Below are 15,994 nucleotides of genomic sequence, written 5' to 3' on the forward strand. Positions count from 1 at the left end.
TTATTCATTTATTTGAGACAGAGAGAGAGAGAGAGAGAGCACAAGCAGGGGGAGGGGCAGAGGGAAAGGAAGAAGCACATTCCCCGCTGAGCAGGGAGCCCGACATGGGGCTGGATCCCAGGACCCTGGGATCATGACCTGAGCTGAAGGCAGACACTCAACCAGCTGGGCCACCTAGGTGTCCCTGGATTAGCCATCTTTAAACCAGACCTTAATCCGAGAGAGTCTGGCATAAGAGTGGTATACGAGCACATAAGATGCATATGAGAGATGACATATGAATCGCTTAGCTTCCCGTTGCAGGAAGAAAAAGGCAAATGAGCAGCTGTGTTTCGCTTTTGTTTCCCTCTTTAATCATTAAGGTTCAAGGACAGGAGAGTGAATTCCTTAGGGATGATAGTTCATCAGCTCTTCCAGTCTCCTGTGAGTGCAGAAATCACGTCACCTCTTTTCCTCTGGGGGTAACGTGTGACTCTGAAACTTGGTAAGACCTCCAGCACACAGGAGCAGAGCTGGGTGAACCAGGAGCTCAGGCACAGCACCTGAGTGAGTCACCGTCTTCGGATTCCTCTCAGAAGATGTGCTCTTTATAACCCATCAAGCGAAAAGGAGACAATCAACCTCTCACCAACAGGTAGAAAACAAGTCAAGACATAGGTCAGCATAGGGACAGATCGAGAAAGAGACTACCTCTTAGGGGTGGAGCCTGCCCCTGCCCCCTGCTCCTTTGAGCATGGCTTTGCTTGGCTTCAGGTCCATGTCATTTCAAAATTTCAAAAGGAGACATGCACCATGGGTTTGGCTTTTAGGTGCCCTATAATAAGTACAGACTCAGAAAATGCTAGAATTGGAAAGTTGCATAGAGTTTGAATTCTTCCCCCTATTCATTTCACAGATAAGGAAGCTGCATCTAGTGTGGGAATTCATTGAGCTTGAACAACTACTTAATGGAAAAAAATAAGACAACAACCAGGATTGCAGGTTCTCACTCCAGAATTCTTCTCATATAAACACACAAAAGCAGCTGATACATAGAAATCTAAAATACGTTTGTCCTGTATTGCTTCCATAAGACAATACTCTTGCTGGTCTTTTTTTTTTTTTTTTGTATTAGAGGACTATGGAATATAAATTTATTTATTCACTATTCAACTATTTCTTTAAGAGTCAGGTCAGGTGAAGTTTAGCTACATGAGACTAAAAATCTATATATAAAGATTTTCTTTTATCGTAACTTTGATTTTAAATTTGATAACTTCATCTCTACTTGTTTTATCATTTAATAGGAGTGCTGTGGAATTAAAATCACACCTTCACTAAAGGTTAAAGCTGTCCATGATACAGCACATGTATGGAACAAGCATGGGGACTCTTTTTTTACTGGGAGTTGTGAGCACACAATCATCTACTGAATTATATCTTACACAATTACACTTGTACTGACTGACACAATTGCCAAATGCATTAAGCATTTAGCACATGACAGTCACTGAATTTAACACCAAATGATTGATTGATGATAGATATAGATGATAGATAGATGATAGATGATAGATAGATAGATAGATAGATAGATAATAGATAGATAGATAGATAGATAGATAGATAGATAGATAGATGATAGATAGATAATAGATAGATAGATGATAGATAGATAGATAGATGATAGATAGATAGATAGATAGATAGATAGATAGATAGATAGATGATAGATAGATAGAGATAGATGATAGATGGTGGATAGATGATAGGTAATAGAATATGCATATGTACTCTAACCAACTTTTTTGCAGAAAATTATTAAGACAGGCGTCAATCTCATCCATAAGTGAAAAGCTGAGCCTCTACAAAGATAAGTAGTGTGCTAGAAATCAAAACTAGTAAGTGGCAAAGCCCGGATTTGTCTGTCCACTACAAGCGGGAACAGGCAGGGTGATTTAGGGTTGGTGAAACCCCTTCTCAGATCCTTCCTCTTTTAACTGGAACCTTGAATTTATAAGGGAGGAAAGAACGACTATCTGATCCCATTTCCAATTCACTGAAATGAATTGGCGGGCACGTGCCCAGCCGCGGATCAGCCCTGAGCCCTGTGCTGTGTTCTGACCAGGAGTCTCTAACCCCTGAAACTACGGCAGCCTGGCATCCAAACATCAAGCTGGATATTTGGGTCTGTCTCCTCCTCTATAAAATTGAGCTTAGACAGAATGAGTCCTCCCAGTTGCAGTAATAGGAATATTTGCCCTTTTTGCTAAAGTGAAAGAATAAGCGGAGAAGTGGGAGGACGGAGGTAGACCTCTTACATCCTTTTCATGAGATGGGTTATTTCCGTATTTCTAAGTGAAGCAGTGAGAGAAAAAATGAACACAGCGCCGTAAATGAAATTGGCAGTCCCAGACTCAATTGCCAGTTCTGCTCCCAACTCACTGTGTGACTGCAGATCTCCTCATGAGTATAACCTGTGAAGTGACATACCCATCTACGTAGAGGGACAATGAGAGGAACTGAAGCAGGGACAATACTTTGTTGCTCTTTCTTTTAAAACAGCTTTATTGAGGTATAGCTGACATACAATAAATTGAATATTTTTAAGGAAAAAATTTAATTGTTTTAATATATGTGTATATCCATGAACCATCATCACAATCAACATAGGCAACGAACCTGTCACTGCAAAATGTTTCCTGTGCCCCTTGGTAAATCCTTCCCTCCTGTGCCTCCCACGCATACCTCCATCCAGGCGATCATTGATTGGCTGTCACTATCAATTAGCGTGCAGCTTCTAGATTCTTCGAAATGGAATCACATAAGGTACATTCTTTTATCTAGCTCTCTTCTCTCCAACTAGTTATTTTGAGATTTATCCATCATGTCGCTTGTATCAATCATTTGTGTCTTTTAATTGTTGAGTAGTATTCTATTTTATGGACGTACTAAAATTTGTTTATTACTTATGGATGGGCCTTTGGGTTGTTCCCAGGTTTGGTTTTTTGTGGGGGAAATGGCTGGATCAAACAAGAGAGATGTGTAGGTTTAATTTTGTACTGCAGCAGTGTTTTCCAAAGTGGTCGTACTATTTTACATTCCAAGCAACAGTGATGACATTTCCGGTTCTTCCTGGTCAACACTTGGTATGGTTCCTCTTTTTAAATTTTAACCATTCCAACAGATGTATACTAATATCCCACTGTGGTTTTAATTCGTGTGTCCTGATACAAAGGATTTGAGCATTTTTCATGCATTTACTTGCAATCCATATGTCTTCTTTGGTGAAGGGTCTGTTCGAGTCTGGCCCATTCCTTTTGGGTTGTTTGTATCCTCATTAACGCGTTTCAAAGTTCCTTCCATATTATGAGTACAAATTCTTTATGAGAAATGTATTTTTCAAATAATTTCTCCAAGATTTCTCTTTTTATTCTGTTTCCTAATTGGCCTAAGGTATGAAATGATGCACACATTCACCACCTATTACGAGTGAGTCGAAACGTATTTTTTAAACTATACACTCTCAGGCAAATAGACAGTATTGTTTATCCATTATTAGACCCCTTCTTCATCGCAGCCGATTATATTCTATGCAGAAACTGAAAGATGGTAGCACTACTTTCAACCTCCCTAGGATTTCAGATAGGCTGCTATAAACGTCCACGTCCCTGTGAAAGACATTATACTACTCTGCTTTCTTGTCTTTCTTAAGCAGTAAGCCAATTAGAGGAGATATAGTCTGACTTCTCCCTCAAATTTAATAGAGAATTCTACTTATCTCTAGAGTACTGCATGTTCTGGCTTCATTTGGTGTGGTTTGGTTTGATTTGGTGTGGTTTGGTTCGATTTGGTGTGGTTTTGCCCACTTCCTTGTTACAACCCTTCAATGGACCGGATATTCATCCAACCACAAAGGGAAAAAAAAAAAAAAAAAAAAGCTAATTCATGCTACTGTCTGACCGCAGAGTTGGATAATGCTTTCTCTATCCCCTCTGAGTGAAGGACGCTGAATCTTAACTCCAAACTGAGCTATGCAACAACCTGTTGGCTAAGCAATAGAATTGTCCAAAGACACCGAGGTGTTTTCATCCTGATTCTGCCCCCTGCCAAATCCCTAATTCTAAATATTAGGGAAATGAAAGGACTCATTCTGTGTCCAGGCATGATAGGCAAGACAGGAAAACAAAATGCAGGTGCAAAAATAAGCTTCATTAAACCACATATGCACAGAAGACAATAAAGTGAAGTGAACCCTAGAGTCAGACAGACCCAGCTCCGCTACTTACAGGCTCCTGACTTTGTTGAAATTACTTAATGTCTAGTCTTATGGTTTTCAGGTATAAGATAGAGATAACGGTGGTACCGATTTCACAGAGTTGTGAGGATGAAATTATATAATGTGCAGAAGCACCCAAAGTTCTGGCAAATAGTTAACACGCAGTAACTCCTGGCTTTTTAAAAATTATTATTGCCCCCTGCCTTTTCTAGTATTGCTCAGCTTCTGCTCCAAGTATTTTACTTTCTCTGTGTGTGTATGTTTGTGTGCATGTGTGTGTGTGAGATGTGTTATAATTTGAGATTTGAGGCTTTTTCAGTTTTCTTTTTGTGCCTACCTGCAAAGAGAGTCACTGTTTATTCATTATCTGTGTGCATAATTGCTTTGTTTTAGAAAGAAGGAAGGGATGCTCAAAACGGTCCTTTACTAGTTAATGAGGCAGATAATTGCCCAGATCACATCAAACACTTGGTAGCATGTGATAAACTGCCTCCGAGCACCAAGGTCTGTGGAGAAGCAGAATTTGCCATCCCCAAGATGCTAACATCTTCTAGTTTGACTGGGCACCTGGAGAGGACACTTACCCATCACTTCCATTAAAGTCATTTGAGTTATCCTATGGGTCATAGAATCTGAGTTCTGGGAAGATTTTAAAAAATCATTTCAAACAAAAAACCAAATCCAGGCAGACACAAAATTGAAGAGATGGATAAAGAAAACCACTCGGTGGTGACAGAGTTTGTCTTTACGGGCATCACTCAAGACCCTCGGCTGCAGATCATCTTCTTCATGGTCTTCCTGTGGGTCTACGTGGTCAATGTGGTAGGGAACGTTGGTATGATTATCCTGATCGTAACAGACACTCAGCTTCACACACCCATGTACTTTTTCCTCTGCAACCTCTCCTTTGTTGACCTGGGCTACTCCTCAGCCATTGCCCCCAGGATGCTGGCTGACTTCTTAACAGAGCACAAAGTCATCTCCTTCTCTAGCTGTGCCACCCAGTTTGCTTTCTTCGTAGGTTTTGTGGACGCCGAGTGCTATGTCCTGGCTGCCATGGCCTACGACCGTTTCGTGGCCATCTGCCGCCCCCTCCACTATAGCACTCTCATGTCCAAGCAATTCTGCTTGGCTCTCGTGCTGGGCTCTTACCTGGCCGGCCTGGTGAGTTTAGTGGCCCACACTTCCCTCACCTTCAGCTTGAGTTACTGTGGTTCCAATATTATCAACCACTTCTTCTGTGAAATCCCACCCCTCTTAGCCCTCTCTTGCTCAGACACCTACATCAGCGAGATCTTGCTCTTTAGTCTGTGCGGCTTCATTGAATTCAGCACCATCCTCATCATCTTCATCTCCTATGCTTTCATCCTCATCGCCATCATCAGAATGCGCTCCGCCAAAGGCCGCCTTAAGGCTTTCTCCACCTGCGGGTCTCACCTTACTGGCGTCACCCTTTTTTATGGCACAGTCATGTTTATGTACCTGAGGCCAACATCCAGCTACTCCCTGGACCAAGACAAGTGGGCCTCTGTGTTCTACACTATTATCATTCCCATGCTGAATCCCTTGATCTACAGTTTACGGAACAAGGATGTGAAAGCTGCTTTCAGAAAACTAATTGGAAAAAAATGTCAAGAGTAACAAAACATGAAAATTTCTTACTACCGCAGGTCAATGAGAGTGGTCAAAGGGCAGTGGCAGAAGATAGAAAATGCAGATGACTTTCTAATAAACACTACTCAGCTACCATGTACTTGCTGCATCGATCTTTAATTCAGTAGGGTTTTCTATAACCCTTCACACTCTGATATGAAGGAAATATAAATTAATATTTTTGGAAAGCATGCTGAGCTAGATGCATTTGTGTTTTACTTGACTTTGGCTCACCTGTTGCTTAGAAACGGAGACAAAACTTGAAAGGGGAAATAAAAAACCAATCACTCTATAGTATATTTTTTCAGGGTCATGAGGAATGACAGATCTAAATGTCGAAAATTTCTCTACTCTAAAAGCAACTCAGAGAAAATGTAGTTAAATATGCAGGGAATGGAGCTGGTATGAGAGAAGGCCTAACTCAGCCCAGGAGCTCTCCATTCATATATTCAGTCAAATCTTCTATATGCTAAATATGTGCCAGGTTCTGCAGGATACAAACGTAAGACCTGCATTGGCCAATGAGGAGTTTGTTGTGTTTCCAGTTACTGTACTATCTCTCTGAAACTGCTGCCACCAATGACCAAATCATGAGCTGTGCAAAGCCCAAGAGTGAGAGCTGCAGACTTAGGCTCTGCTGTTAACTGGGTGTCCTCAGGTTTCCCTTCTGTCTAGTGGTTGGTTTCACCTAATAATGACTGGATCTCTTTGGTCTCCTCTGCCTAATATTCAAAAGAGGTGGGCGTCTGGGTTTTGTTAACTTCACATATTGACGTCGTTTTAACCTTCAGGGAAGCCTAGGGACTCTGGGATACTAAAAAAGATACAGTTTGGAACAATCCCTGAGGCCAATTTTAGCCGGAGTGTAATGTCTATAGGATTAGTGTCTTACTCCTCCGATCCCAAATCCCCTATGCCTTTCTCTCCCTCTCTTCTATACTACCTTTTTTTAAAGATTTTATTTATTTATTAGAGAGAGAGCATAAGCAAGAGGAGTGGCAGAGGGAGAGGGAGAAGCACACTTCCCACTGAGCAGGGAGCCCAATGTGAGGCTCGATCCCAGGACCCTGAGATCATGACCTGAGCCTAAGCCAAAGGCAGACGCTTAACCCACTGAGCCACCCAGGCACTCCCATCTCCCTCTCTTCTAATATTAGTTAAACCCTAGTCTTTTCCTAAGGTGCCAGGAGTCTTCATGCTTTCCACCATTATCCCCAGGCCCTTATCCGAGAGTAATTTCATTAACCCTGAGGTATCAATGACTAACAACAGCAGAGACAAACTGCCTCTGCATGTTCTCAAGGCTACAAATCTTGACTTTTTAAGTCACAAGAGTGTCAGGTGTCAGCAGCAGGTAAAGGGGGCAGATTGAGATGGGAGAAAGCCAAATTTTTCTGATACGCTAAAATTCCGTCACACCATCAGTTACAAATACTTCCAAGCAATAATGTTCCTATCTCCCCCCTTCCGCAGTGCAATATAGTCAAAGGTCAGGAAACACGTCCTAAAGTGTAGAGTGTCCCCATTCCTCGTGAAAGGCACCAAAAAGTTTTAGGGGTAAAAGACCCAGGATTTACCAGGCTTTCTAATGGGTATCATGATACATGAGATGAAATTCACCTGGTGCAAAATTGCACAGCCATATCATGAATTTCTAAAACCATATTTCTGGTGTCACATTATGAAGAAAGTGAAAACTAATAGTCAGATGTAGAGCTGGCAGTCCAGAAACCATCCAGACACTCAGCTTTTGGTGTCTTTTTTTTTTTTTTAATAATCTAATGTGCAAATCTACATGATGTGTGAAAAATGAGAAAAGAGAGCTTTCCTATCTCATTAACTACAAACCAAGTATACATTACAATTGAAAGTGTAGTTGCCTTGGAATCAGGAAGAACTTTAGTCCCATTTCTGCATCTCTATGCAGTGACACTCTTGCTGGAGGACGAATTTTTTCTTAATTGATTGTTGTATCCAAAGTTAATGATAGAGTCAAAACTGACCCAAGGGCTACACTTTCCATTCTGACTAATAATGGCAAATATACAGGCTTTGGACTATTTAGAAAGAAGCCCTCATGTAGGTTCTGGTATTTTCTTGCTCTGCGACCATGGGCAAGTTACTTAATCTCTATCAAACTAAGTTTCTTCATCTATTAAATGAGAATAATAATGCTTGCTTTTTAGCATTTTTCAAAGGTTGTGCAAAGATCTCTGTAAAGAATCTGTCACATGAAAGATAATAAACATTACTTGCTTCTATTTTTCCTTCAGTTATATGTTAAATATCTATGATTCTGCTATCAATGTGATGCAATATAGTGAGGAAACTCATTTTTTTCATGTAATTGGTGGTGGAAGTATGCATATCAAATTTATAATGGTGAGAAAAAGAGAGAAGTTGGGTCACCTTAGTCTCCATCCCACTCCCAGCAATAATTATGTCAGATAAATACCCTAATGTCTCTGCACCTTGGTCTCTTCATCAATAAAATAAGCACTAGTATTTACACCTTATCAATCCTATTAGTTTACTCAAATAAGTGATAAATAAGTGCCTTATGTTTTAAAAGGCCTGAATGCTCTTCCATACATTACTTTGCCCAGTGATAAAATCATAACAAAGGTAAATATGTCAATCATATCCTCCAGAATAGACTGCAAAAATCACATTTTCTGGGTTTATTTATTTTATTTATTTATTTGAGAGAGAGAGAGAACAAGCAGTGGGGAGGGGCAGAGGGAGAGAGAGGGAAAAGCAAACTCCCTGCTGAGCAAGAATTCCCGATGTGGGGCTCAAGCCAAGAACCCAGAGATCATGACCTGAGCTGAAGGCAGATGTTTAACTGACTGAGCCACCCAGGTGCCCCCAAAATTACATTTTCTTTAACCAAAAAGACTTTGTACTTGTTCTACTGGGAGCTTTGAAAAGCAAAAATTGATGCAGAAGTGGTTAAGAGGGAAGATGTCAGAATGAGATAGAGCTGAGGTTAAATTCTTCTCCTTCTAGTTTCAAGCTATGTGACCTCAGCTGAGATTTTTTTTTAAAACAATCTGCTTAAGACTTGGTGGAATATATATATGTGTGTGTGTGTGTGTGTGTGTATATATATATATATATATATTGGCTTCAAGGATTTGGCATCCATAGGGAGATAAAATAAATGCAAATGTCTTGTACTACAGGGGGAAAAACTGCCCAAAGAGAATTGCAGACAATGTGCTGTAAAGACTCACACCTGAAAGGCAGCATTTCTTCTGGGGAGATCAGGGAATTTTTATGGAGAAGGGAGCATGTGAGTTATTTTGGGAAGCAGAGCCCAGAAATTAAAGAGGGAAGCAAATGTAGTGGGGAATGGCAGAAGAAACAAAGTGAACAAAGGCAAAGAGATTGGAAAGCAGGGGACAGTTCCATGGGCCATTTTGCCTGGGTGTCTGTGGAAGGATTTGGTGGTGAAGCTGGAATGTTGGTCAAGATCAGACACTAATTTAGAAAATTTATTGCTTGGGGAGTAGGGAGTTTATCACTTGTGGATTCAAGAGAAGATTCCCCTTCATTCCTTGAAATTCTGTCCCTTATCCATTGCCAGAGCAACCTATGGGGAAACCAGTATAACAACATGGCCTTCAGGTTGGTAAATTCAAGTAGATTCTGGCAACTTCGGACAGGTTCAGTGACCTAAGATGGTGTGCTCTTCTTAATGGAGCTTGGATCAAACTCTCATATTTAGCTTTATATCTGGTCTTCTCTTAGGGTAAGAATCCAAGCTGAAGCCCCTGCCTTCCGTCTCTGCCTTAGAATACCTGGAGTAACTAGGGTCTGAGACTCCTTATCACTCCCGTAGTTACCCCTCTTCCTTAACTCAGGAGCTATAACATTGCCAAAGCCCTTTGTTTGGCATTCCAGGCCTTCACCCTTAAACCACCTCTCTGGTATTATTCCTTCCTGCTCTCTTTGTGCAACCGATTCTCCTGCAAAACTATTTCTTGAGTGGCATTCCAATTCCCCCCCCACCCCTGTATCCTTCTAATGCCTTCTATTCTCCACTCTGTGCTTCCTTAATAGTCTCAGCTCCGTATCTCAGAACAGCCAAATTCCTCTCTTCTTTCAAGGACCAGCTCAAATACCACTCCTTGAAATGCCCTCTCTCTGAGCTACTGGACTGCTAAAAAAACCCCACTCTTCTGAACAGCAGCCTCTAATTTATAACTTTCTTATGGTTGTGAGCGTGATATTGTAGTTATGCACATACATGTGTAAATGCCTCAAAGGCAGACACGATAAAAGATGCACCTGAGTTGCCCCATAGCAATAATGAGGTCATAATGGACACTGAAGGAGAAGCAAGCTTATGGCAAGAAAGGGGTGAGATGAACTATTTATTGGCTTGACTGCTTCTCACAGCTACATGCGCTGCAAAAACGTGCCACCACTTGAGGGCTCTGGAAGACACTCTGCTGGAATCTGTGTGTTTAACTCTGTTTGATCAAGTGTCAGTGAGAAGAACTAGCCTCTTCATCAGACCTGGTGCTAGGAGGCTGGAGTGGGAGTCCGTGAGAAAATCAACACTATGAATGGCACCCACACATGACATCTGAAATTCTACATTTTCAGCTTCATCCCAGCCATTTCCTTCCACATCCCACCTCCCAGAAGGTCAAGTCACATTGAACTCAAGGATACCATGAAATCTCTCCCTTTGTATACTTTTGCAAATGCCAGTCCTATGCCTCCAAGACCACTAACCCACCTAGAAAACACCGTTTTATGTCACACATCAGTCATCACTTCTGTAAATCATTCGTGGACTCACCTCTTCTCATCTGCAAAATGGCACCAGTAATACCTACTCTGTGGGGTTGCCGTGGGGATGAAGAAGGGTACTCGCACTCAGGTGTCCCTCTCGTGCAGGACAGTTTTGTTTTTGTCTATTATCCTGGAGTAAGTATCAGTACTGCTACTTCTTACTCTTAAAAAAAATGCCCTAGTTCAGATATTAAAATATAAGAAAAACCTAAGTAGTGCCTTTAAGCACTTTAGGGCTTAATAAATGGCAGCTTTCTTCTGTGCTAGAGAAGTACTGGGTACATACTTTTTCGATATAAAGGCTTCCTTGGTACACTGTGAAACTTTAAGGTAGTCTTATCTCTTGTTCTCAAGTCCTTGGATATAATAAGTGAGTCATAAATGCTCACTGAACAAATGAATGACCATGCCTTCCTGGACTAGAGAACGACCAGAACCTAGTCCCAATTCTGGGCCTCGGGAAACCTACCCAAAATACGTATAAGATCTTGAAAGTCATAGGACTACATTATTGGCCCTATATTTTGGGATGATAAAGCTGGAGTTATGAAAGTTTAAATGGCATGCCAATGTTCTCTTGGCTTATAGTAGTAGAGCTGGGATTGGAACAAAATTTCTGAGTCTTAGTCCAGTGTTCTATAAAATAGGGAAATGTGCAGCCTTAAAGAAAGGGACTGGCATAATCAGAACTGGGGAACCTGTATAAAGGTCTGGTTTGTTGCTCTATTCAGTCTGATGGTTTGATTCGATTGATTAGTCAGAATTGTATTCCGAAGCATTTATTGAAAGTTTCTCATTTGTCTATGACCACAGTGAGCTGAATCTTTGCAAGATCAGTTGGGCTGGACGAGTCACTCTATCTTGGAGAAGTGAAGGAAAGAGGCAAAACAGGAGATGCTATAAAAGAAATAGGTCAGCTTTCAGATCATGCTGAAAGAATGGTATCGAGAAAGAATGATCAGTTTCACCACGACTTTCTTCCCGTTCAGTATTTTACAATCCTCATACTTACTGACTGGAATACTAAATTAATGTTTTTCACTTTAAGGGGAAAGATACTCATTAAGAAAGTTGGTAACATGACCTATGACGACAGTGTGTATTATATCCTCTGCACCTATGGGAATGACATTAAAACCATTCAACGGTGCATTATTATCCTTAAAATAAATCAACCAAATCCAAAAAGTGAAACTATAAAGCCATTTCAGAAGAAATTCTGACAGGTTTATGATATTATAAATTTCAAATTTATAATAAATCTATTCCAGAGAGGACAAAGATAGCTAGATATAGACAGAGACAGGATCGATTGATACTTAAAGATGATCTACTCCAACAACAGTCTTATTTTGTAAATGAAGGAACTGAGGTTCATGGAAATGGAATGACTTCTTCATCGGAGCACAGCTAAATTAAAACCGTGAAATTATAACTTCATTATTCTCGTTCCAAATGTAGTCTCTTATAATACATAATAATACGATTAGTCAAGCCCTGAGAGAATGTAGCTCATGGCAATAGTCCATTCTCTAATTATTTTGTTTACTCTAGGCTTTAATTTTATTTCAATATGAACACAGTGCTTGTTAGTACTTACCCTACCTATACTGTCATCTTGTTATCATAATCCCAAACACATGTAGGAAGGAAATAATTCAATAGGACATCTGATGTTGTGAAGGACCAATAATTGCTGAGTTCACCATTATTTGTGTTAATCTTAAAATTAATTGTTGTTTGTTCTAGCAATGATCGTAGAATTATCAGTTAAATGTCTTTAAGTGTTACATTTTCCTTTTCTGTCAAAAGAAGCAAGCCTAGGAAAGGAAAAAAGCTTGCTTGAAAAGGTCTAACTGGGTGGGAAACAAACTTTGGGTTGCTGGAGGGTTGCTGGGTGGGGGGATGGGGTAACTGAGTGATGGGCATTAAGGAGGACACTTGATGTGATGAGCACTGGGTATTGTATGCAACTGATGAATCACTAAATTCTACCCCTGAAACTAACAATACAATATATATTAACTAAACTGAATTTAAATAAAACAATTTTTTTAAAAAAAGGAAAAGAAAAGTTCTAGCTAGGCACTAGGATAGGGCGTGGGCTGTTTGGATTGCATTATTATTCTTCATTCACCTGACTCCAAGTTACTGATCAAAACACACTAGTCAGAATGAATTGATTAGGCCAAGCAATTGGTCTAAATAAATATTATTAGAAAAAATACACAAAATATTCTCTTCCATTTGTTTATGTGTTCTGGCTCTGTGTCTCCCCATAAGAATGGTTCTGCAATTTTTTTTCTGTCTTTTTAACTAATTCGCTCATTTATAGAGCTGAGAGGTAAAATGGATTAGTAATTTTTGCAAAAGAAAAAAATAAACTTTCCATTTGTTGTAACTTCAGGCATTTCATGTCCCTTCTTCAAAATTAATTTAGTGTTGTTTCTAATTCATAAATAGCCAACTATGTATTTCTTATTTGATAGTAACTGAGGGAATTTTAAATGTTACTTCTCACTTTAAATTGTTCAGAAGAAAATTGATTAGAAGTACATGTTTCTAATCCTCATTTGCGTATTAAGCAAATACATGATATATAAAGTCATTTGTATATTAAGACAAATGTACAAGAAAAGCTCCCTGCTATGTAATGAATCTGACTAGTTGGTTAGTGATTTTGCTTTTTACTTGTTAAGTCAATTTTAAACCAGTGAGGTCCACTTTACCTGTATTCCATCAGACACACTTCATTTACTGATTGCATATGACATTCATATTTAGGTGGAAGAAATGGTGGCATTTTAGTTGTTGAATATCTGTGAAAGTGAATTACACTCTTTTTATTTTATTCTAAATTGTAAAACAACAACTGAGAAAATTTTAGAAATAGGGTATCTAACTTAATAACATGTTAATCAAAGGCCATATTTAATCTTATTAAGTATAATAATGCTAAAATATTTTTTTCTATTCTCTTAATTCAAAAAATAGTTCTTTTTAAAGATACCACTGGTTGAAAAGCTTGAAAGCACAGAAATATTCATTTCTATATATATGTGATATATATATATTCCACACAGCAACCAGAAAACCTTTCAAAAATGTAAGTTGTGTCATATCATCCTCCTTCATAATACTTACATTTTACTAAGAATAAATCTTTATTCCTAATGCAGTCATCTCAGCCCTGCACAGTCTGGCTGCTGCATGAAATTTAAATGAAGCAATGTTTCAATAGATTTGTTGCAGAACAGGTCTATATGTAAAGGGGTCAGAATTGGTCTCAACCACAAAGTAGATGCAGTCTTGTTTCCTTGTAAACTACAAAATTAAGACGGATGTGAAGTGTTACATCCAAAAACCCTTATCTGAAGTTTTCTATTTGAGTTAAAAATTCAGAATGTTTCTCTATATGAAGATGTTTTAGATCCTCCAGACAGGATTAAGATGTTTCATCCTACAGTTATAATTTCAAGCAATTAATCTCAGATAGTCTGTGATTTAGAGAACCAAGATGTCTCAGGGAGTAAGCAGACAGTCACTCAATAAAGGGAGTTGTTTTCACCCATTAAAGCCATCATTTGTCCTTGGGGCCAATGTGTTTCCTGTTGAGTTTGCAGCTGGATTTTTGTGTCCTTTATGAATGGCAAGAGAAACACTGACTGTCCAAGGTCTTATTTATTGTCTCACTTCATATTCAGAAGTCGGTTATCTTAGATTAACAATGAACTTTAGCGTCCCATTAAGGCCCTTCATGTCCTCTGCTTTGCAATAGCTCTCCTTAGAGCACCTTTCACATCCTGGTTCCTTAGGCTGTAGATTAAGGGGTTGAGCATGGGTGTGATCACAGTGTAGAACACCGCGACGATCTTGCCCCCAGCCCTGGAGGACTTCGACTGGGGTCTCATGTACATGAAAATGGCAGTTCCATAGAATAGGGCCACCACTGTCAGATGGGAGGCACAGGTGGACAGTGCCTTATGCCTCCCAGAGGCTGACCGTATCCTGAGAACTGATAGAAGGATTCGGGCGTAGGAAACAACAATGAGGAGAAAAGGGATGAAGACAATGATGATACTGAAGATAAAAACAACCAGCTCAGTAAATGAGGTATCAGTGCAAGCCAACCTCAGGATGGAAGGGACCTCACAAAAAAAGTGATTCAGGACATTGGGCCCACAGTAGGGCAAACTCAAGGTAAGGATATTGATAACCATGGAACTCAGGAAGCTACTGGACCAAGAAATGGCTGCCAGTTGGACACAGATGCTTTGGTTCATAATGATGGTATAATGGAGAGGATGACAAATGGCTACATATCTGTCGTAAGCCATGACCCCAAGGAGAACACATTCAATCATTCCAAATGAGAGGGAGAAGTACATCTGAGTAGCACAGCTAGAGAACGGGATGGTCTTTTTTCCCATCACGTTGGACAGCATTTGTGGGACATTCGTGGATGTGTAGCAGATATCCAGAAAGGATAAATTAGTGAGGAAGAAGTACATGGGCGTTTGGAGGCGAGGTTCTATCTGGATAATAGTGATAATTATAATATTACCCACCACTGTTAATAAATAAAAGAACAAGAACATAATAAAAAGAATGAGCTGCATCTTTGGCTGAGACGAGAGCCCCAGGAACACAAATTCAGTCACAGTGAAGTTTGCTTTTATCATATTCATGTTTTCAGGCCCCCTCCCTCTCACAGAACCGTCCACCTGAAGAGGAACATCAAATGTCCTATATCGATAGCACAATGTTGGAAACTCAAGACATAAATAAGAAAGCAAAGGGAAGCCTTGATCTGAAATTACATCCTGAGTATCTGAGTTGTATTACCAATGGAAACCTTTTCTACTTTTGGAAGGCATATTCTCTTGATGAGATTAAGAATTTCACACTCAATTGCTGATTGAGTTAAGCAGATATTCTTGACTTTTCTCCAAGGGTATGCTCTTTGGCTGTTCATAATCTGTCCAAAACCTATTCATTCTTCATTCTTCAAAGCTTTACTCATGGCTCACCCCTTTAAAAAGATCCAATTATGTCTTAATTCCACACCTAATAACAGAGCAGCATATGACATAGAAATTAAGTAAAAAACAGTGAAGGGCATTACTTCGTGTTCTAACCTAAAAGTAAAGGCAGAAACAACAGCCTGTGCTTTTTCTGTATCACTCTGATGCGACCTTCTCATGCCTGGACACCCTGATATCCTAAAGAACAAAGACCGCACACACCACCAACCAAACCAGTCATGGGTCACACTAA

General features: G+C 39.8%; 2 protein-coding genes across 2 annotated transcripts; one reads left to right on the top strand and one right to left on the bottom strand.

The window, feature by feature from the left end:
- Nucleotides 1–4,963: 4,963 nt before the first annotated feature.
- Nucleotides 4,964–5,899, top strand: LOC113246505 (olfactory receptor 1019). The gene has a single exon (XM_026487101.2). It carries the CDS (start codon nt 4,964–4,966, stop codon nt 5,897–5,899), a length of 936 nt encoding a protein of 311 aa, XP_026342886.2.
- An 8,573-nt stretch (nt 5,900–14,472) lies between these two features.
- Nucleotides 14,473–15,405, bottom strand: LOC113246541 (olfactory receptor 2G3-like). Its single transcript, XM_026487143.2, has one exon. The coding sequence runs from the start codon at nt 15,403–15,405 to the stop codon at nt 14,473–14,475; it is 933 nt and encodes a 310-aa protein (XP_026342928.2).
- Between the last annotated feature and the right edge of the window lie 589 nt (nt 15,406–15,994).

Source organism: Ursus arctos, unplaced genomic scaffold (assembly GCF_023065955.2).
Source record: "Ursus arctos isolate Adak ecotype North America unplaced genomic scaffold, UrsArc2.0 scaffold_23, whole genome shotgun sequence".
Lineage (NCBI taxonomy): Eukaryota > Metazoa > Chordata > Mammalia > Carnivora > Ursidae > Ursus > Ursus arctos.

Bases quoted from the DNA above. Each gene is read 5' to 3' on its own strand.
- LOC113246505 (XM_026487101.2), top strand. From the start codon at position 4,964: ATGGATAAAGAAAACCACTCGGTGGTGACAGAGTTTGTCTTTACGGGC.
- LOC113246541 (XM_026487143.2), bottom strand. From the start codon at position 15,405: ATGAATATGATAAAAGCAAACTTCACTGTGACTGAATTTGTGTTCCTG.